The following is a 22,456-nucleotide window of genomic DNA, read 5'->3' on the forward strand; positions in this document are numbered from 1 at the left end:
CCCATTTTACAGATGGCACCTTCGGAAGGTACCGTGACGCAGATAGGGCTCCTCTCCCAAGACATTCACCGCCTTACGGTAGGACTCTGACCCTCTCTCCACAGTCAGACTGGTGCCAGGGAGGCCCAGTGAGTTTGATGTGGTGTGCTGCACGAGGCCTGGGGGACGGTGAAGAATGGTGCTTAGTGCTGGGGTCACAGCCTGAGCCTGAGCCAGCCACGAGGCAGAAAGCAGCCCAGGGGCCTTCTCTGTTGGCCTGTTACTGGACCTTGAGCCCCTAAGGGCAGTGGGGAGGCTCATGGGCTGTTAGCCAAAGCCAGCTAAAGCACACTAGATCTCAGGTCCTCTTCCCAGGCTTAGAGATGAGGAAACCAAGATGCTCAGCAACTCTAGATCACCTGTCTCATCAGCCTAGAGCCCAGGCTGCATCCTGTCCTAGTGGACACTTCCACCCTCTACCCAGAGACACATGCATTTTCTATCGTGCCTCTGACTTTATGGGTATCACAGAGTGTTGACAGGCTTGTGAGCACATCCTGGCACGCCCGAAAGGACAAACCATATCATGGGGAAGCAGTTTGGCCTCGAAAAGCAGCTTTGGAGTGAGGCTCAAGTCCCTGCTCTGACTTCACTAGCTCTGTGACCTTGGGTGTCATTCTCTCCTGTGCTTTGGCTTAGTTATCTGTAAAGCAGGGCTAATGACATCCTCCTTGCCAGGCTTATAGGCAGACTAGAGCTGGCAGGAAAAGGCCAGCCACAGAGCACAGGATTTGTTTTTGAGGATCCATCACTCCCAAGGCCTTTTAGTTCTTGGACATTCCATCACTGAGCCTGTTGGCTATAGTGTCTGTCCCCATCGAGGCCCCTGTCACTGTACTCTGCTTGCTTGTCTAGCAAGGCCCATGGGGATGACAGGACAAGGACAGGGACACACGACTCTCCTTGTTTTCAAGGACAAAACAGGAAAGTCTCCCTGACTCCAAACAGGATCACTTTTACTCAACGTTTTTATTTATTGGCCCACCCATGAAAGGAATCTGCCCACACTTGCCCTTATGATCTAGGCCTTTGGTGGCCTGAAAATAGAAAATTTATTTCTAAGATGAACAATTTATTTTTATCTTAATAGTGTTGTTTATTCTGACCCAATACTCAGGGTTTCCTGGGACACTATAAACTTACAGTGCACCTGTGTCAGATGCAGCCCTCAGCCAGTGCCCTCTAGTTCCGGTGCAGCTGCCGCAGGGCAGCCTGGACCAAAACTCTATTAAACTGACCCTTCGGCTGTGTCCTTTTCAGACAATGCTGAGCCAGGACCAGCTGCTGAATGACTCTCGCCTGCCTGCCCCCAACTCTGATGACTGGAGATGACTTTCTTCGTGGCTGAGAGCGTAGGGAGGCACGTGTGGGGGCCCCGGAGCCTTTGCTTCTGTGGGGAGCGGGCACACAGCCCCCTCTGCAAGCCCAGTCCGGGCTGGCAGGGTGTCTCAGACAGGCTGCTGACAGGCATGAGGCAGAGCTGTGGGACAGGTGTCCAGGGGTGGCCCCAGGGTCCATGTGTGTCTTCAACCATGCCGCGCTCTTCACCGCAGGCTTCATACCTTTTGTACTCTTATACATGGACTGCAGACCACTTTGTGGGAGGGCAGTGACATATCAGCACACAGACTCGATGGCTCATGCTATTCCTGGTGACAGCCTGGAGGCTCTCACACTCGAGGGGAAGAGCTGTTAGTTCATAAAACCTGCTGGAAAAAAAGTTCCGAAAAACTGTTTTGAATGTTCTGTAGAGACTGTGTTTTGTGAAATGATCCCCAGGAGCTCCCTCCGGGGCTGCTTCACAGGAGCGTGCTTTTTCCATTCACGGGACTGTGGCTGGGCAAGGCAGGTGTTTAGGGTATGAGCGGGTAAAGCAATGAGGCTCCTTTCCCACAGCCCTGCCTGACTCTATCTCCCGTCATCTGCAAGGGGTATCTGTGCGACTCCCAGCTTGGAGCAGAGGCCTCCCCAACACGTGCACACCCTGCCTTCTGCCTCCACCCAAGCTGACACACAGCCTCCTCCCAGGCCTTGCCCTTGGAGCAGCTCAGGCGTAATGTCTGATTAAATAGCTCCCCCAAGTGGAAGGCCCTTGAGCACCTCAAGCTCCGTGTTTCCACTGCAACTCACCAACTTCCCAAACATGTCTGTTTCCTCTCCACTCTTTAGTCTTTCCTCCCTCCAGGCGTCTGCTCAGGCCCTTCCCTCACTGGGGAATGCATTTTTCTCCTAGTCCCCTTCATGAGGGAAAATCCTGTCTCTCAAGGCACGGCAAAGAGACCATCTCTCAGGAAGCCTTCCCGCATGATCCAGTTACAGGTAGCTCTCCCACAGTGCCGTGTCTGCCCTTGAGCCAGAGCACAGCTCACCTTGAAGTTTCTTGTCGTCTTACCATACCCGTCCTCACCACAAACTTGGAGCACCTGCTCTGCACTGGCTCCTGTAGACAGTCCTCCAGTTGCCAAGGAGATCCATGCTCCTAAGTTCCTCATCCACCCACTCCTTCGCATGTGTGTGTTAAGAACCTTCCATGCCAGGGCTAGAGATACAGGCATGAATGCCAAGGTCCCCGCCTAAAGGTGCTTACAGTGTAGTGGAGTACAGACCAGTTTCAAACAAGACTCTGCCAAAGGTTACAGATGCTCCAATATTAGTTTCTGCAGCCTAAAAGAGCATGTTGTCATTTTTTTTTTATTATACTTTAAGTTTTAGGGTACATGTGCACATTGTGCAGGTTAGTTACATATGTATACATGTGCCATGCTGGTGCACTGCACCCACTAACTCGTCATCTAGCATTAGGTATATGTCCCAATGCTATCCCTCCCCCCTCCCCCCACCCCACAACAGTCCCCAGAGTGTGATATTCCCCTTCCTGTGTCCATGTGATCTCATTGTTCAATTCCCACCTATGAGTGAGAATATGCAGTGTTTGGTTTTTTGTTCTTGTGATAGTTTACTGAGAATGATGATTTCCAATTTCATCCATGTCCCTACAAAGGACATGAACTCATCATTTTTTATGGCTGCATAGTATTCCATGGTGTATATGTGCCACATTTTCTTAATCCAGTCTATCATTGTTGGACATTTGGGGTGGTTCCAAGTCTTTGCTATTGTGAATAATGCTGCAATAAACATACGTGTGCATGTGTCTTTATAGCAGCATGATTTACAGTCCTTTGGGTATATACCCAGTAATGGGATGGCTGGGTCAAATGGTATTTCCAGTTCTAGATCCCTGAGGAATCGCCACACTGACTTCCACAATGGTTGAACTAGTTTACAGTCCCACCAACAGTGTAAAAGTGTTCCTATTTCTCCACATCCTCTCCAGCACCTGTTGTTTCCTGACTTTTTAATAATTGCCATTCTAACTGGTGTGAGATGGTATCTCATTGTGGTTTTGATTTGCATTTCTCTGATGGCCAGTGATGATGAGCATTTTTTCATGTGTTTTTTGGCTGCATAAATGTCTTCTTTTGAGAAGTGTCTGTTCATGTCCTTCGCCCACTTTTTGATGGGGTTGTTTTTTTCTTGTAAATTTGTTGGAGTTCATTGTAGATTCTGGATATTAGCCCTTTGTCAGATGACTAGGTTGTGAAAATTTTCTCCCATTTTGTAGGTTGCCTGTTCACTCTGATGGTAGTTTCCTTTTGCTGTGCAGAAGCTCTTTAGTTTAATTAGATCCCATTTGTCAATTTTGGCTTTTGTTGCCATTGCTTTTGGTGTTTTAGACATGAAGTCCTTGCCCATGCCTATGTCCTGAATGGTAATGCCTAGGTTTTCTTCTAGGGTTTTTATGGTTTTAGGTCTAACCTTTAAGTCTTTAATCCATCTTGAATTGATTTTTGTATAAGGTGTAAGGAAGGGATCCAGTTTCAGCTTTCTACATATGGCTAGCCAGTATTCCCAGCACCATTTATTAAATAGGGAATCCTTTCCCCATTGCTTGTTTTTCTCAGGTTTGTCAAAGATCAGATAGCTGTAGATATGCGGCATTATTTCTGAGGTCTCTGTTCTGTTCCATTGATCTATATCTCTGTTTTGGTACCAGTACCATGCTGTTTTGGTTACTGTAGCCTTGTAGTATAGTTTGAAGTCAGGTAGTGTGATGCCTCCAGCTTTGTTCTTTTGGCTTAGGATTGACTTGGCAATGCGGGCTCTTGTTTGGTTCCATATGAACTTTAAAGTAGTTTTTTCCAATTCTGTGAAGAAAGGCATTGGGAGCTTGATGGGGATGGCATTGAATCTGTAAATTACCTTGGGCAGTATGGCCATTTTCATGATATTGATTCTTCCTACCCATGAGCATGGAATGTTCTTCCATTTGTTTGTATCCTCTTTTATTTCCTTGAGCAGTGGTTTGTAGTTCTCCTTGAAGAGGTCCTTCACATCCCTTGTAAGTTGGATTCCTAGGTATTTTATTCTCTTTGAAGCAATTGTGAATGGGAATTCACTCATGATTTGGCTCTCTGTTTGTCTGTTGTTGGTGTATAAGAATGCTTGTGATTTTTGTACATTGATTTTGTATCCTGAGACTTTGCTGAAGTTGCTTATCAGCTTAAGGAGATTTTGGGCTGAGACAATGGGGTTTTCTAGATATACAATCATGTCGTCTGCAAACAGGGACAATTTGACTTCCTCTTTTCCTAATTGAATACCTTTTATTTCCTTCTCCTGCCTAATTGCCCTGGCCAGAACTTCCAACACTATGTTGAATAGGAGTGGTGAGAGAGGGCATCCCTGTCTTGTGCCCGTTTTCAAAGGGAATGCTTCCAGTTTTTGCCCATTCAGTATGATATTGGCTGTGGGTTTGTCATAGATAGCTCTTATTATTTTGAAATACGTCCCATCAATACCTAATTTATTGAGAGTTTTTAGCATGAAGGGTTGTTGAATTTTGTCAAAGGCTTTTTCTGCATCTATTGAGATAATCATGTGGTTTTTGTCCTTGGCTCTGTTTATATGCTGGATTACATTTATTGATTTGCGTCTATTGAACCAGCCTTGCATCCCAGGGATGAAGCCCACTTGATCATGGTGAATAAGCTTTTTGATGTGCTGCTGGATTCGTTTTGCCAGTATTTTATTGAGGATTTTTGCATCAATGTTCATCAAGGATATTGGTCTAAAATTCTCTTTTTTTGTTGTGTCTCTGCCTGGCTTTGGTATCAGAATGATGCTGGCCTCATAAAATGAGTTAGGGAGGATTCCCTCTTTTTCTATTGATTGGAATAGTTTCAGAAGGAATGGTACCAGTTCCTCCTTGTACCTCTGGTAGAATTCGGCTGTGAATCCATCTGGTCCTGGACTCTTTTTGGTTGGTAAGCTATTGATTATTGCCACAATTTCAGAGCCTGTTATTGGTGTATTCAGATATTCAACTTCTTCCTGGTTTAGTGTTGGGAGAGTGTATGTGTCGAGGAATTTATCCATTTCTTCTAGATTTTCTAGTTTATTTGCGTAGAGGTGTTTGTAGTATTCTCTGATGGTAGTTTGTATTTCTGTGGGATCGGTGGTGATATCCCCTTTATCATTTTTTATTGCCTGTATTTGATTCTTCTCTCTTTTTTCTTTATTAGTCTTGCTAGCAGTCTATCAATTTTGTTAATCCTTTCAAAAAACCAGCTCCTGGATTCATTAATTCTTTGAAGGGTTTTTTGTGTCTCTATTTCCTTCAGTTCTGCTCTGATTTTAGTTATTTGTTGCCTTCTGCTAGCTTTTGAATGTGTTTGCTCTTGCTTTTCTAGTTCTTTTAATTGTGATGTTAGGGTGTCAATTTTGGATCTTTCCTGCTTTCTCTTGTGGGCATTTAGTGCTATAAATTTCCCTCTACACACTGCTTTGAATGTGTCCCAGAGATTCTGGTATGTTGTGTCTTTGTTCTCGCTGGTTTCAAAGAACATCTTTATTTCTGCCTTCATTTCGTTATGTACCCAGTAGTCATTCAGGAGCAGGTTGTTCAGTTTCCATGTAGTCAAGCGGTTTTGAGTGAGATTCTTAATCCTGAGTTCTAGTTTGATTGCACTGTGGTCTGAGAGATAGTTTGTTATAATTTCTGTTCTTTTACATTTGCTGAGGAGAGCTTTACTTCCAAGTATGTGGTCAATTTTGGAATAGGTGTGGTGTGGTGCTGAAAAAAATGTATATTCTGTTGATTTGGGGTGGAGAGTTCTGTAGATGTCTATTAGGTCCACTTGGTGCAGAGCTGAGTTCAATTCCTGGGTATCCTTGTTGACTTTCTGTCTTGTTGATCTGTCTAATGTTGACAGTGGGGTGTTAAAGTCTCCCATTATTAATGTGTGGGAGTCTAAGTCTCTTTGTAGGTCCTTCAGGACTTGCTTTATGAATCTGGGTGCTTCTGTATTGGGTGCATATATATTTAGGATAGTTAGCTCTTCTTGTTGAATTGATCCCTTTACCATTATGTAATGGCCTTCTTTGTCTCTTTTGATCTTTGTTGGTTTAAAGTCTGTTTTATCAGAGACTAGGATTGCAACCCCTGCCTTTTTTTGTTTTCCATTTGCTTGGTAGATCTTCCTCCATCCTTTTATTTTGAGCCTATGTGTGACTCTGCACGTGAGATGGGTTTCCTGAATACAGCACACTGATGGGTCTTGACTGTTTATCCGATTTGCCAGTCTGTGTCTTTTAATTGGAGCATTTAGTCCATTTACATTTAAAGTTAATATTGTTATGTGTGAATTTGATCCTGTCATTATGATGTTAGCTGGTTATTTTGCTCGTTAGTTGATGCAGTTTCTTCCTAGTCTCGATGGTCTTTACATTTTGGCATGATTTTGCAGCGGCTGGTAGTGGTTGTTCCTTTCCATGTTTAGCGCTTCCTTCAGGAGCTCTTTTAGGGCAGGCCTAGTGGTGACAAAATCTCTCAGCATTTGCTTGTCTGTAAAGTGTTTTATTTCTCCTTCACTTATGAAGCTTAGTTTGGCTGGATGTGAAATTCTGGATTGAAAATTCTTTTCTTTAAGAATGTTGAATATTGGTCCCCACTCTCTTCTGGCTTGTAGGGTTTCTGCCGAGAGATCCACTGTTAGTCTGATGGGCTTCCCTTTGAGGGTAACCTGACCTTTCTCTCTGGCTGCCCTTAACATTTTTTCCTTCATTTCAACTTTGGTGAATCTGACAATTATGTGTCTTGGAGTTGCTCTTCTCGAGGAGTATCTTCGTGGCGTTCTCTGTATTTCCTGAATCTGAACGTTGGCCTGCCTTGCTAGATTGGGGAAGTTCTCCTGGATAATATCCTGCAGAGTGTTTTCCAACTTGGTTCCATTCTCCCCATCACTTTCAGGTACACCAATCAGACGTAGATTTGGTCTTTTCATATAGTCCCATATTTCTTGGATGCTTTGCTCATTTCTTTTTATTCTTTTTTCTCTAAACTTCCCTTCTCGCTTCATTTCATTCATTTCATCTTCCATCACTGATACCCTTTCTTCCAGTTGATCGCATCGGCTCCTGAGGCTTCTGCATTCTTCACATAGTTCTCGAGCCTTGGTTTTCAGCTCCATCAGCTCCTTTAAGCACTTCTCTGTATTGGTTATTCTAGTTATACATTCTTCTAAATTTTTTTCAAAGTTTTCAACTTCTTTGTCTTTGATTTGAATGTCCTCCCGTAGCTCAGAGTAATTTGATCGTCTGAAGCCTTCTTCTCTCAGCTCGTCAAAGTCATTCTTCATCCAGCTTTGTTCTGTTGCTGGTGAGGAACTGCATTCCTTTGGAGGAGGAGAGGCGCTCTGCTTTTTAGAGTTTCCAGTTTTTCTGTTCTGTTTTTTCCCCATCTTTGTGGTTTTATCTACTTTTGGTCTTTGATGATGGTGATGTACAGATGGGTTTTTGGTGTGGATGTCCTTTCTGTTTGTTAGTTTTCCTTCTAACAGACAGGACCCTCAGCTGCAGGTCTGTTGGAATACCCTGCCGTGTGAGGTGTCAGTGTGCCCCTGCTGGGGGGTGCCTCCCAGTTAGGCTGCTCGGGGGTCAGTGGTCAGGGACCCACTTGAGGAGGCAGTCTGCCCGTTCTGAGATCTCCAGCTGCGTGCTGGGAGAACCACTGCTCTCTTCAAAGCTGTCAGACAGGGACATTTAAGTCTGCAGAAGTTACTGCTATCTTTTTGTTTGTCTGTTCCCTGCCCCCAGAGGTGGAGCCTACAGAGGCAGGCAGGCCTCCTTGAGCTGTGGTGGGCTCCACCCAGTTGGAGCTTCCCAGCTGCTTTGTTTACCTAAGCAAGCCTGGGTAATGGCGGGCGCCCCTCCCCCAGCCTCGCTGCCGCCTTGCAGTTTGATCTCAGAGTGCTGTGCTAGGTATCAGCGAGACTCAGTGGGCGTAGGACCCTCCGAGCCAGGTGCGGGATATAATCTCATGGTGTGCCGTTTTTTAAGCCAGTTGGAAAAGCGCAGTATTCTGGTGGGAGTGACCCGATTTTCCAGGTGCGTCTGTCACCCCTTTCTTTGACTCAGAAAGGGAACTCCCTGACCCCTTGCACTTCCCAAGTGAGGCAATGCCTCGCCCTGCTTCGGCTCACACACGGTGTGCGCACCCACTGACCTGCGCCCACTGTCTGGCACTCCCTAGTGAGATGAACCCGGTACCTCAGATGGAAATGCAGAAATCACCGTCTTCTGTGTCGCTCACGCTGGGAGCTGTAGACCGGAGCTGTTCCTATTCGGCCATCTTGGCTCCTCCCTCGCATGTTGTCATTTTTAATGGGGGTTTGGGGAAGGAGTCTGAATAGGTTCCATGGAAGAGGTGACACTTGAATTTGGAAACATGAATCATATTTTCCCAGGTATGCCGGAGAGGAAGGGCATTCCAGGTAGACAGACTTGAAACAGCCCAGCACAACCTAGGGATTGCCAAAAGTTGGTAGGCTAGAGCAGGGTTTCCTGGCCTCTGTGCTGCTGTCACTTTGGGCTGCGTAATACTCTGTGATGGAGGCTCTCCTGTGGGTTTTAAGATGTTTAGCAGCATCCTTGGTCTTTACCCTCTAAGTGCTAATAGAGGGTAGATGCACCCCTTCTGTAGCTGACAACCAACATGTCTTTGGACTTTGTTATCTGTTCCCTGAGCAGCAAAATCACCCTCAGTTGAGAACCAGTAGGTGAGAGAATGGGGTCGGAGTTGGGGGCCCAGGGAAAGAAAAATCTGATAAAGTCGGCAGGAGCCAAATCAAGAAGGGCCTTGGGAGCCAGGCCCTGGAGTGTGTCCTGGAGAGATGGGGGTGGCCAGAGTGGGGTCTCCCTTGAAAGCAGTGAAGGATCCCCAAGGAGACACTGAACAGGGGGATGGGTGAGGTTGGCTGTCCCTACCTCCCACCCCGACAGACCCTCATTTGGGTTTCATGATACAAAGGATTTAAGGCAGTTTCTGGAACCTGACCTTGAAAGTTGAGAAGTTTCTGTGTGTAACCACTCCTACCATGACCCCTAGTGCCATGGAGAGATTCTTGAGAGTTGATGTGACCCCACTTGGAGTTTTTCAGGAACTGCCCCGACACTTGCCAGTTCTGACCCCCATGGGCATGCAGAAGCCAACTCACAGGCCAGGCCACGGCCTCCTGACTGCCTAGCAAGTCCCCCACAGAGCCACACTTCATGGGCTATGTGCTTTGTACTTGAGTTTATTTCACAAAACCACGGAGAAAGATACTGAAATGGAGCTCTTTCCAGCCTCCAAGCAAGGAGGCCCCAGCAGCCAGTCTCCAGCCCCTTGAGCCCTTTTTGTTAGGCCCACACCCAAAAGAGGAGAACCAGTGTGTGCGCGAAGGTACATGGCAAGGCACTTTTGAAAACATCCCAGTTTAAGGTGGTGAAATTGAACTTACTCTGAAACAGATGAAAAGGGACATGCAGATTTGCTGAGCACATGGAGGTGTTAGTAGGTGAAAATCATGTCCTGGGTATAACCCAGCTTCTCCAGGTTAGGGTGAGCCGCCGTCTGGATCAGCGGTGGCGGGCCACACACCAGGATGAGCGTGGACTTCCCTGGAGGAGGAAGGTGCTCCTTGATCATGTTGGCAGTAACGAAGCCTGAGCTGTACTTCCAGCCTGAAATGAAGGAGATGCAGGAGCAAGCTGAGGGATGCCAGGTGGAGTTCCTGATCCCAGGCCGCCTGCACACCCACCCTCAGCCAGGGAGGAGGTGACAAGCTGCTCTACAAAGGCTTAGAAGTCTGTACTACTGCTCCCTGCAAAAAGCCTCAGAACTAGTAAACAGCCCTCTGCAGCAGTCATCCCAGGTCCCAGGCTCACTGCGGGGACCCTGAAGCCCTGCTGCTGTCTGTCAGCTGTCAGCATTGACGAGGAAGGAGAACACAACGAGGTATACCGAGGTGTGTGAATCAATACAGCCAGCTGGAGTTGTCCGGCAGGGTGTGGCCTGGTGTTAGTGGAACTGCGCAGAATTGCTCAGTAGGGTAGCGCCCTCTGCCGACCAGGGACCTGTATGACAAGCAGGTACAGCCGGGAGCAGTGTGAGAGGCGCGCCTGTGGGGTGCTCTGTGCACAGTGGTTGCTGGGATGCTGTCTGGGCTGCAGCAGCTGTCTGGGGGCTCAGCATGTCCAGGTGAGGTGGGTGGTAAGGGGTGTGGTGGCCGTAAGCAGAAGGGTGAGTGGTGAAGGGGTCAGTGCCCATATTAGATGTGTATGTGATGGCTGTGGAGTGGGTGGGTGTTCAGAGTGGACAGGGGCAGTGTCCCTTTTGATGTTCAGTGCAGTGTGTGAGGTGCTGCTGATGTATTAGACACCTGCTCTCGATTGCCCTTAAAAGCAGGCCATCCCAAATCCTCTCTCCCTCAATTTCTCACATTTCCCATCTGGAGCCAGAGCCCAAGGCTTCACCCCCACATCGGGTCCTACAAAACCAAAACAAAGAGACAGAGACCAGTCCTCAAAGTGGTCAAGGGTTGGTGCTGACCCATGGTGAGTGAGGGCACTGGATATCGTACCAATGGGAGGCCTGTCCAGGGTGTACCACAGGTCGAACTGGTCTGGGTGAGTCCTGGCAATTTCTTCAAGCTCTTTTCTGACCAAGATATCCTCCTCTGTCTAGAAAAGAAGCAACACTGAAAAAGCCCCTCCAGGGCCATCCTGTTGTTCCCTGGACTGACTACACTGGTCAGCATACTCCTGGCCAAAGCTGCCACCACTCCAGCTGGAGTGCTCGCTGCCAACTCCCACAGCAAACAAGAGTTCTGCTGCTGCTCCTGAAGATCAAACCCTTTGTTTTGTGGATGAAGTTCCTCCATGTGGATGAAGAACCTCCATGGGATGTAGGTTCCCATGGAGCTGCAGTGACTGCCTCCAACTAGAAGGACCTTAGCCAAGCGCTGGCCAGGATGGCTTCACTCGGAGCTCCAGCCCTGCCTCCTACATCTACACTGAGCTCTAGCACAGCAAACCTAACTGGAACAAGCTCAGTGCAGGCCCAGGATCTTCTGGAAGAAATGTAATGGGCTCAGAAAGTCCCGTGATTGATAGAACAGCACTGGATATGTGAAGGAGAGGAAAACAGTCTGGAGCCCCATTTGGGGGAAAGGGAACCAAAGCCAAAAATAACCTGTCACAGCCTCAAAGATAACTGCACAGAAGACCTGGATCTTAAAACTCTTCATGATTCTCATCCCAGTCATTCCACTTCTGGGATTCTGTTTTAGAAAATAGTCTAAAAGTAATCAAGCGTAGGCACAATTATTCATCACCATATTATTTATAACTGAAAACAGCCTGAATGTAGAAGTTAGTAAATTATAGTGCAACTTGATAAAAACTATGATGAAAATATTTATAAAGCATCTTAAAGAGAAGAAAATGCCTGTTGTGGTAATGCTGAGTGAAAAAAAAAGCATATATAAATTACAAATATATAACATATATAGAAAAAAGATTTAAAAAATAAGTAAATATTTATATTCTGTATTTTCTGAAGTGTCCACTGAGGACATCTGTGATTTTACACTTAGCAAAAATACAGCAGTACATCTTAAGGAAAAAAGGAATGCTTAGTGCTTAGGGCTGGCTGAGGAGACACAAAAGAGTTAAATACATGCAAAAAGCAGGCCTGGACTCAGCTTCTCCAGCTGCCAGCAGCCCTGTTGATCCCACTAAGCCCTCCCACAGACGCAGGCACCCAAGCAGCATGAGCTCAGTCAATGCAGGAGAAATGAAAACAAGAGCCCAGCTCAGCAAACATTCCATCCTACCACTGCAAGCTCAGCAGGAACTGACCTGGTTGGCAAAGATGAGGGACATCCTGGTCATGTCACTGGGGTCCTTGGTGATGTGGCGAATGAGCTGCAACATGGGTGTGATGCCTGGAACACAGTGAGCGAGCAGCCAGCTTTCTCCCTGTCTCTGAAGCCCACAGTCCCTGACCTGCAGCAAGCTTCATACCTTCCCCCGGCCCAAGTTATCCTTTTCTCACTTCTGTCCCCAAAACTCAAAGCAGGAAACAGCCCTACATTTTGGTTTTCCTTTCTAATGCAACAGTAAGTCAGGTTGTCTTTCTCATTTTCATATGGCAAGATGGAAAGAACACTCTAAACAATTAATGACGGGTAAATGTGATCGTTTTAAGAATGCCTATTACAGTGCCTGGCACATTGTATGTCTCCTTCAAAGACTGCTCTCTTTCTTCAGGCCGTCATTTTCAAGGGATGGGGAGAGTCAGGCTTGAACTGGATCTAGGAGCTCCTGGGACAGCACGGGTGGGCCTGCCCAGCTTGCCCCCCAGCCTGACCTGAGAGGTCCCCACAAGGCTCCTGAGCAGCCACCATATTGGTTAGGGGAAGCAGGGTACACAGGGTCAGTTTCAAGACCTGTCACTGGTTCATCGTTCCCACCTTCTACAGCTGGAGGCGAAATCTCTCATGTTGTCCCTTCGAAGATCAAATGACTTCCAAGTCAGAATGGTCTCAGGGCTCACTCTCTGGATGGAGCCCCTAGAAGCCTCTTACCTGTGCCCCCAGCAATCATTCCCAGGTGATCGGCCAGTTTTTTTTTAGGCTCACTCGTCTGGTCTGGTCTGATTCCAAGATTCCCTGGAAACACAGAGAATGCTTATGACCTCTGCAGTTCTTGCCTAAGAGACTGCAAAAGATCACTGACATTCCTTAGCACTCCCAGGAGGCACGTCCAGCTAAGGGACTGTCTGCACCATTTTAAGCTGGAGAAGCAGGCCAGGGCAGTCTCCTCAGCTAGCCCTGGTGCTCCAGTGCACAAAGTGGGAATAGAGCCTGGGCTTGCTCGGGGAATCGCCGGGCCTTCTGTTCTGAGGAAAAAGAGGGGCAAGCTGAAGTTAACACAGAGACTCAAAGAGCATTCTCACTCACGGAGGTGAACCAGTGAGTAAATAATGGCTGTGTGAGTAAACAAAGGAGCATGGACTCCATCCATCCATTTTTCAGTATTAGCAGGCACCATTTATGTATCAGGCATTGTGCTGGAGATTTTGATACAATGACGAGGAAACACCAAGTCATTCCCCTACCTTACAAAAGCTTACAACCTCATCAAGTGGGTGTGTGAATGTGTAACAAGTGTGATCATTATGCATTGTGTGTGAATGAATGAAGACTAAGGACAACCCCATGTGACTCAAATCTGAGGAGTGTACGAGAACAATGGAACCATTGCAGGAATCTTCCTCCCAGCTGGGAGCCCAGTATTAACCCCTCCAGTACCTGGCCCATGGTAAAACAAGCGTCCCTTTGGCCCTCGAAAAAAGATGGTCTCCCCGATTTTCATGTTCTCCAAATACTGAGTCATCTTCCCACCTTCAGGATATTGGGGGTGTACATTTTTGAAGTAGATCTGAAAAGCAAGGCAGCACTGCTTTCACATTCCCAGACACAATGCCACAGCCACGCACAACTAGAAAATGCATTTACTGCTGGCAGCTTTGCAGAGAAACTGTTCTCCTCTCTCAATTGCTGTACGCAATCCCTGAAGATGCAGCTGCCACAAGGTTAACTGTAGCTTCACTGCTGGAAAGCCCTGTCTAGGGCATATGTGCCCTCAGAGAAAAAGCACTGCCCCTCCACCCCACCACCCTCCATAGGCTTGGAAGCACGAGCTAGCCAGATATGGTGGGCACTATTTACCTTTATAATTAGGTCCACAAAGCCTCTGTCATCATCACTGGAGACAGGGGTGTAAGCCCTGACCACCAATTCATTGTCAATTTTCGCCAAGAGCTGGACATAGTTACCTATAGAAAAGGCATCGAGCACTGAGTCAAAGCACATTTAGCTTAAATAAGGCCCAGGAATAAAGGACTGAGCTTCAATGAAGGGAGCAAATACTGGGGCACAATGTTAAGAGGGGTGGGAAGAAGAGAGCAGGGAAGGAGCCCAAATATGGGATGCCCGGATCCTAGGCCTGCCCTGCCTCCCTGTGCTACCCTAGGCAAGTCACTTCACCTCTCTGGGTTTTGGTCTCTTCATCTGTAAAATGGGGGTGATATGTCTGCCCACCTGTGATCTTAGTGCAACTGCTTTTTGGAGCAGGAAAAGATCACTAAAGTTGGAGAGTGAGTATTAAAAATTACAGAAAGGGGTCAGACATGGTAGCTCACGCCTGTAATCCCAGCCCAGAGGCGGGTGGATTGCTTGAACTCAGGAGTTCGAGACCAGCCTGGGCAAGATGGCGAAACCCCATCTCTACAAAAAAATACAAAAAATTAGCCAGGTGTGGTGGTGCACACCCATAGTCTCAGCTACTTGGGAGGCTGAGGTGGGAGCATCACCTGAGCCCAGGAGGTTGAGGCTGCAGTGAGCTGAGACTGTGCCACTGCATTCCAACCTGGACGACAGAATGAGACCCTGTCTCAAAAAAAAAAAAAAAAGAAATTACAGAAAGGAATATTTGTCTATTCAAGAAAAATATGTGGCCTTCACAAACTCATTTCTTCCTAAACTGGATGTATCACTGAGATCTGTGAATAAATTACAACTACTCCATCTGTATCCTGGTACTAGGCACAGAGCAGGCCTGGGCTCACAGATACTACAGGGCCCTAGGATTTGGGTACCCATGGAGCAAATGAAACAACAATATCATGTCTTCCTGGCCTATGGCCTTGTGAGGAGTAGCAGTGAAGTTTTAAACCGTGTAACTCTGCCCTTCCTCGGTAGAATTCAATAAACCAGGTGTGGCCAGAGACCTATGGATCATGACTACATCCCACTGTCAGATGACACACTGGGCAGCTACGACCTGTTGGATCCAAAATGTGAGACTCAAATTACTAAGGCAATTAGTGGCAGGGACAGGAGCGCAATCAAGAGATACTAAGAGCTAGAGGCAAGAGAAAGTTTTGTAACCCTAACCCTTGACTAACTTCCTGTATGTAGTCAGTTTCTACTCCCTCAGTTTCTACTCGCTCAGAAACTGAGTGGACTACATACAGGAAATTAGTCAAGAGACAAGGAAGATGGAACAGAGATATGGATAGAAACCAAGACCTAAGGTGCAGGGAGGAGGAGGAGGCAGGAGGAGAAAAAAGCAGGCAGAGTAGGCACTAGAGGGGTTGGTCCCTGAAGCTGATTCAAGGGGATGAGCCAAGTCTTTGAGGTGCCAACACTCTGGGCTCAGAACAGGCTCAATGACTCTGGTCATGGTCCCTCTGGGCACCAGGGATACACAGGAATAAGCGTCTGAGACACCTAGCTTCCTTCTGAGAACCTGAAACTGGAAACCTGGAAAGGCTCTTTCATATGCAGCCACCTAGGCCTGGCCTGAGGGTGTCCCCAGAGCAAATGGGGCTCCCTGGCTGGTCCTTCAAGCCCCATCTGTAACTTGCTTCACTTCCACTGGGCTGGGACGAAGCAGCGAACTGAGGCCTCATATTAGACTCTCCCAGAGGCCTCTACATTACCTTGTCCCACTAACTTTGCACGGCCTAGGCCAAGGCTGAGGAGATAGTGGGTCAAGGCAGTTTCTAAGCAATTCTCTATCTCAAAGTTTTTCATTCTTTTAGGCTTCCTGCCAACAGGACCTGCCTGACAGGCCGAGCAGGGAGCTGGGAGACGGCACGCACAACACTGAGCTCTCGTGCATAGAGATGGAGTGAGGGAACAGCAAGGAGGCTCAGGGGCCCAGCCAGCTGGTTAGAGTATAATCTCACCACCTGATAGAGCTGAGGTCAAGGTTTTGTCCTGTGCATATAAGACAAATAGGCCACGGAGTAGGATCCACCAGGCAGGCAAGCAGCACTAGCAGATTATACAAAGCTGCTCTGAATCCCTTATTCTAGCAGTTTTCTACTGCACTAAGACTGACTCAGCTATCTAGTGGTGTTACAGATTAGAAATGGGATAACTCAACTCTAGGACTCCTAAGGCTGGAATCTGCAACTCCTAGGGCTGGTCCCTCCTTATGTGGGTCTGAGGCCCCTGCAGAGAATCTAAGTGACCTTGGGGGCAGGGCACACCTGACTCATTCCTGCCTACCCGCACATTCTGGGCCTTTCCCCAACCACTGGTTCCTCCCATCCCTCCCAGGTGCACAATACTTTGTAGTTTCTGAATTTTCGTATCCATCAGTCACTCTACTTTCACAACAACCCAAGTGAGGTAGACAGGCAGGCCTGGGAAATCCCACTTCATAGACTGAGGCTCAGAGAGATTGAAGGACTTCCCGTAAGTTCCCCAGCAAGGAGCCTTCCATGAGATTTTAGGCCTTTTGGCTCTAGGTTCAGTTCTTTTCAATGCTCACTGAGGTACCACTCTCGTGTCAGCCCAATTGGAATAATGAAGAAAAGAAATTTTCTGTCCCACATCCATCCCCCTATCTCCCTGAGCTCACAGGCTCAGGAGGAGCAAGAGGGCATCTTCCACACCTCAGGACGTGGGAAACCTGTGTTTCTGTTAAGAGAGGAGGGCCTAGCCCCCAGAGGCCCCAGTCCTGGTGATGACCCAAGCCCGGCTCACCTACAGGAAGCCCTAAGACATGGTCCGGCGAAGGCAGTCCAAAGCGGAACCTCCGGGTGTTGTGGCTGATTTTCTAATAAAACAAAACATAGGCAGGTTCTGTCAGCTTTCTAGAAGCCTTGCTGGGCAGCTGAGATGCCTGGGAAAGGAGGTCCGTTTGGCGCTATTCCAGCACACACACACACACACACACACACACACACACGGCGGCGGGGAGTGAACTGGAGGCCATGAGATGACTGTCTGGATGCCCTGCCATCCCAGCCATCATCCACTTACTACCTTCCACCCACAGGGCTGACCCATTACCTCTTTCTCAATCAAGGGCAGCGGGTACTTGGCTTCAGGGTCCTGTAAGGTGATTGGCTCTCTCCTCCTGGAGTTCATGCTCTTCAGGACCATCACGAGCACAGTGACCCCAATGACGGTGATGGTCAGGAGCAGGGACGGGTCCTGGCAGACACAATGTGAGCAGAGCACCTCAGGTCTTGCCCGCCCTGGACAGGGCAGCTCTCAGGCGCAGCACACCCTCCCCACACCAAAGGCACAGGAGCTGAGCTCTGCCTGCAGGAAATAGGCAAACAGAACGGTAGTGACACAGAAGGCGGCTGGGAGAGCCTGTGGTGGACCAGAGGGTAGGGAGGGGTCAGCTGCAGGTCACACAGGAAGGATGTTTCAGGCCCCTGGAGCAGGCAGCGCACATGGCCTGGGGTGCTCAGGTCACTAGGCCCCTCCTGGCTACAGCCAAAGGTTCATACACTGGAAGTCCCTTCCTTGAGGTGAAGGGGGAGGACATTACCCCTAACACACAATCAGGAATGAGGGGCCCAGTCCCTAAAGACAGAACTAGGGTGCGTAGCTCTAAGAGGTGCCCCGTGACTTAGGGCCTGGGGACTCCCCAACAGTCTCCTGGACAGGGCGAAGGGGGCCTGGGCACTCAACTGCCAGAGACTCGGGAGCCTCCCCGCATCTGTCCCTACCCTACAAGGCCGCCCTGCTCCTCTCCCAACTCAAGCCTGACGGGGAAAGTTGCCTCTCCTCCCGCCGGGTCACTGGAGTCTCCGCCTTCCGGAATCCGAGCCGGCCCGCCCCGCTCCCCGCCCTTCGCGGTCCCGCCCACGACCTCTCCCCCGCCTCCCGCTCCGGCTCCCAACCTCCCGGTCGGACGTTCGTTCCCGGCTCTAGCCGGCCTCCGCGCCTCTGGCCTCTTTCCTTCCGGCCGTCCCGACGGAGATATTTCTTAAATGCTCCATAAATACACCCCGATGCGGAACCCACCCGGAGTGAGACGCCCAACATGTCGTCGAACTGGGGTTGGCCGGGGGCCGGTGCGCGGCTCCCCCGCGCGGGCCCGCAGACTCGTGGCGTCGCCGACGGGGAACCGGCCGAGACCCGGACACGCACGCCCGGGAGGACAGAAGCGCGGGCGGACCCCGCAGGCTGGGACCCCGGCGGCTGGCCCGCTCCCCGAGAAGGGCCGTGGTCGGGGGGCTGTCACTCACGAGCCGCTGGCTCTGCGTCAGCCCTGCCCCCAGGGCAGCGCTCGATCGTGAGGCTGGCGGGGCGCTGAGCCGTGGCGTCCTCGCTCCCGCGCGGCCCCTCTGCATCCTGGCCCCTTCCCTGCACACGCAGAGCTGCCACACTGAGCGCCCCTCAGCTTACTTACACTCGGCAAGGCTGGAGAAGGCCGTCTGGGTGACCGGGCGGAGGGGGATGCTGGTGAAGGAAGAATTCAGGCAGCTGCAAAGAGCGCGGGAATATATTCATTCAACATACCTCATGGGCGCCTACTCTGGGCCTGGTCCGGGGCGGGTGTTTGCGGGGTGGGGCCGAAGCAGGGGCGTCGCCGAGTTGAAGACATTTACTCAGAGCGCTGCTGCGTTCATTCATTCGCTGGTTGGAGAGAGGAAGGACGAGAGCCCCGCGCCGATCGGAGGGAAGCAGAATAGTAGGCACAGTTAGAGGGTCTTCACGGTGCGTTTCGGAACCTTGGCTGCCCGGCTCGCCCTTGATTACAGGCAAAGGCAAATTCTTGCCTCAGGACCTGTGTGAAACAGAGAAGCCCAGAAGCAGATCCCCACCTGTTTGACTCTGCTAGGGCTGCTGTAACCAAGTGCCACAGACTGAGCGGCTTAAACAACACAAATTTATTGTCTCACAGGTCTGGGGGCTGGAAGTCCAAAATCAAGGTGTGGGCAGAGTGGGTTCCTTCTGAGGGCTGTGAGGGAAGGATCTGTTCCGTGCCTCTCCTAGGTATGTAGGAGAGGGGCTAGGAGAAGGGGCATCTTCTTCCTATGTCTTCACATTTTCATCCCTCTATGTGTGTCCCTGTGTCCAAATTTCCCCTTTTATGAAGACACCAGTCATATTCAATTAGGGTCCATCCTAATGACCTTGTTTTAACTTGATTACCTATGTAAAGGCTCTACCTTCAAATAAGGTCATATCCTTAGGTACTGGGGGTTAGGGCTTCAACATAAGAATCAGGGTGAAAACAATAACCCATAACAACTTTACCAACCCTTCTCCCCAAGACACACACCACCACAGGCTCAAAAATTCTTGCTGTGTGAATGAATAAACAAACTTAATTTTCTCTCTTTGACTTAATCAAATGCCTTTACTTTTGATTTACCTGCAGGTGCTTGGTTATTAGAGTCAGATATTTTAATTTTTGACAATGCGATAAGTGTAAAATGATGTATCAGGAATCCAATTTGCATTACCTAATAACTGCTAATAAGTTTGAGCACCTTTCATATATTTATTTCCCATGGAGTTTCCTTTTCAGAAAAAAAAAATGCCTGCTCATAATTTTTGCTCATTTTTCTGTTGTCTTTTTCTTACTGATTTTTAGGGGTTTTATATGTTTTAGATATCCCTTCTTTGCCAGTTACATGAATTAGAAATGTTTTCTCGTAATTTGTAACTTATTCTTTCTTTTTTCTTTCTTTCTTTTCTGTCCCACTTTTTTGTGGTGTAGTCTGATGAATAGAAATTTGAATTGCAGTGTAACCAAATATACCAATCTTCAATTTTTTTGCCGTTATGGTTAGTGATTTTTGTGACTTGTGTATTTCTACCCAAGCCCTTAAAGATATTCTATATTTTCCCCAACAAGATTTAAAGATTTTCCTTTCACATTTAAGTTTTTCAACCACTTGGAATTGATTTCTGTGTAGGATGTGAGGCAGGGATACAATTTCATTTTTCCATGTGGCTAATGTGTTTTTTTCAGTAACATTTATTGAATTGCTCACATCTGGCCACTGACCTGCAACTGACCTGCTACCCCTGGCCTATATCAGTTTTCATAGGTGTGTGAGTCTAGCTCCGGCCTCCCATTTCTCTTACATTATCTAGCTGCCCAACCTTGTCGCAATACTACACTGTTTTAGTTACAGTAGTTTACAACAAGTGTTTATGTCTTTCATTCTTATACATTCTTTAGATCTCAGGTCAGATATCACTCCCTTGGAGATGCCTGCTGTGATCCCCCAACTTAAGTACATGTACATATTATAATCTGTTAAGTTTAACTTAAAGCTGCCTCCTTAATATTTTAGTTTCACCCTAAAAGTTTCTTCGTACATAGTGAACTGTAACCTACTCTTGTATCAATCATGGAGTTTCAGCCCATTATAGGCAGCCAACTGTTCAGACTGTGTTCAGGTAAGGCAAATGATGAGCTGTAACCAATCCCGCTGTTTCTGTAGCTCACTTATGTTTTCTGTACATCACTTTCCTGTTTCTGTCCATAAGTATTATGCAACCACGTGGCAGCCCCAGAGTTGCTCTGAACCTATTCTGGTTCTTAGGGTTGCCTGATTCATAACTTGATTTTTGCTCAATTAAACTCTGTTAAATTTAGTTTTTCTTTTCGTTTAACTATTCTATTCATAGCTTTTTTTTTTCTTTTTTCAGAGACAGTCTCACTCTGTTGCCCAGGCTGGAGTACAATGGCATGATCATAGATCACTACAACCTTGAACTCCCCGGCTCAAGCTAGCCTCCAGCCTCAGCCTCTGAGTAGCGAGGACTGTTGCCATCATGCCTGGGTAGTTTTTGTATTTTTTGTAGAGATAAGGGTCTCACTTTGTTGCCCAGGGTGGAGAGCAATGGCTATTCACAAGTATGATCATTGCACAGTACAGCCTGGAACTCCTAGCCTCAAGGGATCTTTCCTCCTTGGCCTCCCAAAGTCCTGAGATTTTAGGTGTGAGCTACCACACACGGCCCTATTCATAGCTTTTACTTTCGTTTGTAATTGTGCATTTGAACAGTGCGTTATTGAATGACTGACTTTCACACTAGTCTGGAAGTTCCTTTATGGCAGACACCTTGTTTTCCTAGGGTTTAGCACACTGACTGTCACAAAGACAACATGCAATAAATATTTAATGAACAAGTGAATGAATTCATCTCTGCCTTATAGCATTTAGCACACACGATAGACACTCCATAAATACTTCTTCACCTAGGAGAGGAATAATCCTTTCCATCGCACTCTGTCCCCCTTCCTTGCTTAATTTGTCTCCATAAGACACAGCACCAGATGATATATTTTTTTACCTATACAACATATTTTACTTATTTGTTACATAGAATATAAGTGTATTAATCCATTCTCATGCTGCTATAAGGACATACCCGAGACTGGCTAATTTACGGAAAAAGATTTAATTGACTCACAGTTCAGCTTGGCTGGGGAGGCCTCAGGAAACTTATAAAATCATGGCGAAAGGGGAAGTGAACACATCCTTCTTCACATGGCAGCAGGAAAGAGAAGTGCTGAGCAAAAGGGGAAAAGCCCCTTATAAAACCATCAGATCTTGTAAGAACTCACTCACTATCACAACAGCCTGAGGGGAATTGCCCTCATGATTCATGATTCAACCACCTCCCACCGGGTCCCTCCCACAATATATGGAGATTATGGGAACTACAATTCAAGTTGAGATTTGGATGAGGACACAGCCAAACCATATCAGTAAGCTTCATGAGGATAGGAGTTACTTTGTCTGTTTTAACTACTGCTATATCCCTAGAACAGTGTCTGGCAATTGGTAGATGCTCAATAAATACTTATTGCATGTATGTATGAATGAATGAACAAACATTGTTTTCTCTCTTGGACTCTGTCAAAAGCCTTTACTTGTAGCTTTGAAATCCAGAGGCACCTCACCTTTTCCTGTGGTTTTCTTAGTAGTTTGTTTCTACCCTTCATTCTTCCCTCTCATTTTCTCTGCCTGTTCCCTTTGTGTTATTAGAGAGGCAGAGAGCAAGCACATTCTCTTTATTCATTCTTGGAGCAGGATAAAAGGCATTTATCTGGGCTCCCAGTAATCTTGAAAGGGCAGTGATTTGCCTCTCTTCTCCTAACTCGTAAACACTGTAAATGTGTCCCTCACATGCTCATGTGCTGCCTGGATTTTGGCTCATTTTCTACTAATCCCCTGAAATAAACCATG

General features: G+C 47.7%; 2 protein-coding genes across 12 annotated transcripts in view; one reads left to right on the forward strand and one right to left on the reverse strand.

The window, feature by feature from the left end:
• Nucleotides 1–2,841, forward strand: part of PPFIBP2 (PPFIA binding protein 2) — a 144,175-nt gene extending 141,334 nt beyond the window's left edge. Inside the window, exons 26-27 of the mRNA XM_024930629.4 lie at nucleotides 13–78; nucleotides 1,300–2,841. Of these exons, the coding sequence (XP_024786397.4) occupies nucleotides 13–78; nucleotides 1,300–1,371 (138 nt within the window). The 3' untranslated portion in view covers nucleotides 1,372–2,841. The remainder of the gene's footprint in view (nucleotides 1–12; nucleotides 79–1,299) is intronic.
• Nucleotides 2,842–9,661: 6,820 nt separating this feature from the next.
• Nucleotides 9,662–20,310, reverse strand: LOC100978149 (NADH-cytochrome b5 reductase 2). 11 transcript variants are annotated; one of them, XR_004664989.3, is made up of 10 exons: nucleotides 18,762–20,310; nucleotides 17,295–17,438; nucleotides 16,986–17,058; nucleotides 14,157–14,263; nucleotides 13,737–13,866; nucleotides 13,011–13,094; nucleotides 12,283–12,368; nucleotides 11,004–11,103; nucleotides 10,385–10,497; nucleotides 9,970–10,104 (listed from the first exon to the last, which is right to left on the reverse strand). XR_004664989.3 is itself a non-coding variant. In XM_014346681.5 (9 exons), the coding sequence occupies exons 1-9, from the start codon at nucleotides 18,873–18,875 to the stop codon at nucleotides 9,932–9,934; spliced, it is 1,011 nt and encodes a 336-aa protein (XP_014202167.1). In that variant the 5' UTR covers nucleotides 18,876–20,269; the 3' UTR covers nucleotides 9,662–9,931. The 11 variants fall into 11 exon arrangements, 10 of the variants coding, with proteins under 10 accessions (XP_014202167.1, XP_034787967.3, XP_008970718.1 ...); XM_014346681.5 differs by lacking the exon at nucleotides 10,385–10,497 and having other exon boundaries at nucleotides 9,662–10,104; nucleotides 18,762–20,269; XM_034932076.3 differs by lacking the exon at nucleotides 10,385–10,497 and having other exon boundaries at nucleotides 9,662–10,104; nucleotides 18,264–18,803.
• Between the last annotated feature and the right edge of the window lie 2,146 nt (nucleotides 20,311–22,456).

Source organism: Pan paniscus, chromosome 9, assembly GCF_029289425.2.
Source record: "Pan paniscus chromosome 9, NHGRI_mPanPan1-v2.0_pri, whole genome shotgun sequence".
NCBI classification, from domain to species: domain Eukaryota; kingdom Metazoa; phylum Chordata; class Mammalia; order Primates; family Hominidae; genus Pan; species Pan paniscus.

What these genes read in the sequence shown, in the direction of transcription:
- LOC100978149 (XM_014346681.5), bottom strand. Translation starts at nt 18,875, where the DNA reads ATGAATGAACGCAGCAGCGCTCTGAGTAAATGTCTTCAACTCGGCGAC. An exon ending in TTGTGGACCTAATTATAAAG is followed by an intron (nt 13,867 to 14,156) that starts GTAAATAGTGCC and finishes CTTGCTTTTCAG; the next exon opens with ATCTACTTCAAAAATGTACA. An exon ending in CCCTCATCTTTGCCAACCAG is followed by an intron (nt 11,104 to 12,282) that starts GTCAGTTCCTGC and finishes CTTCTTTTCTAG; the next exon opens with ACAGAGGAGGATATCTTGGT.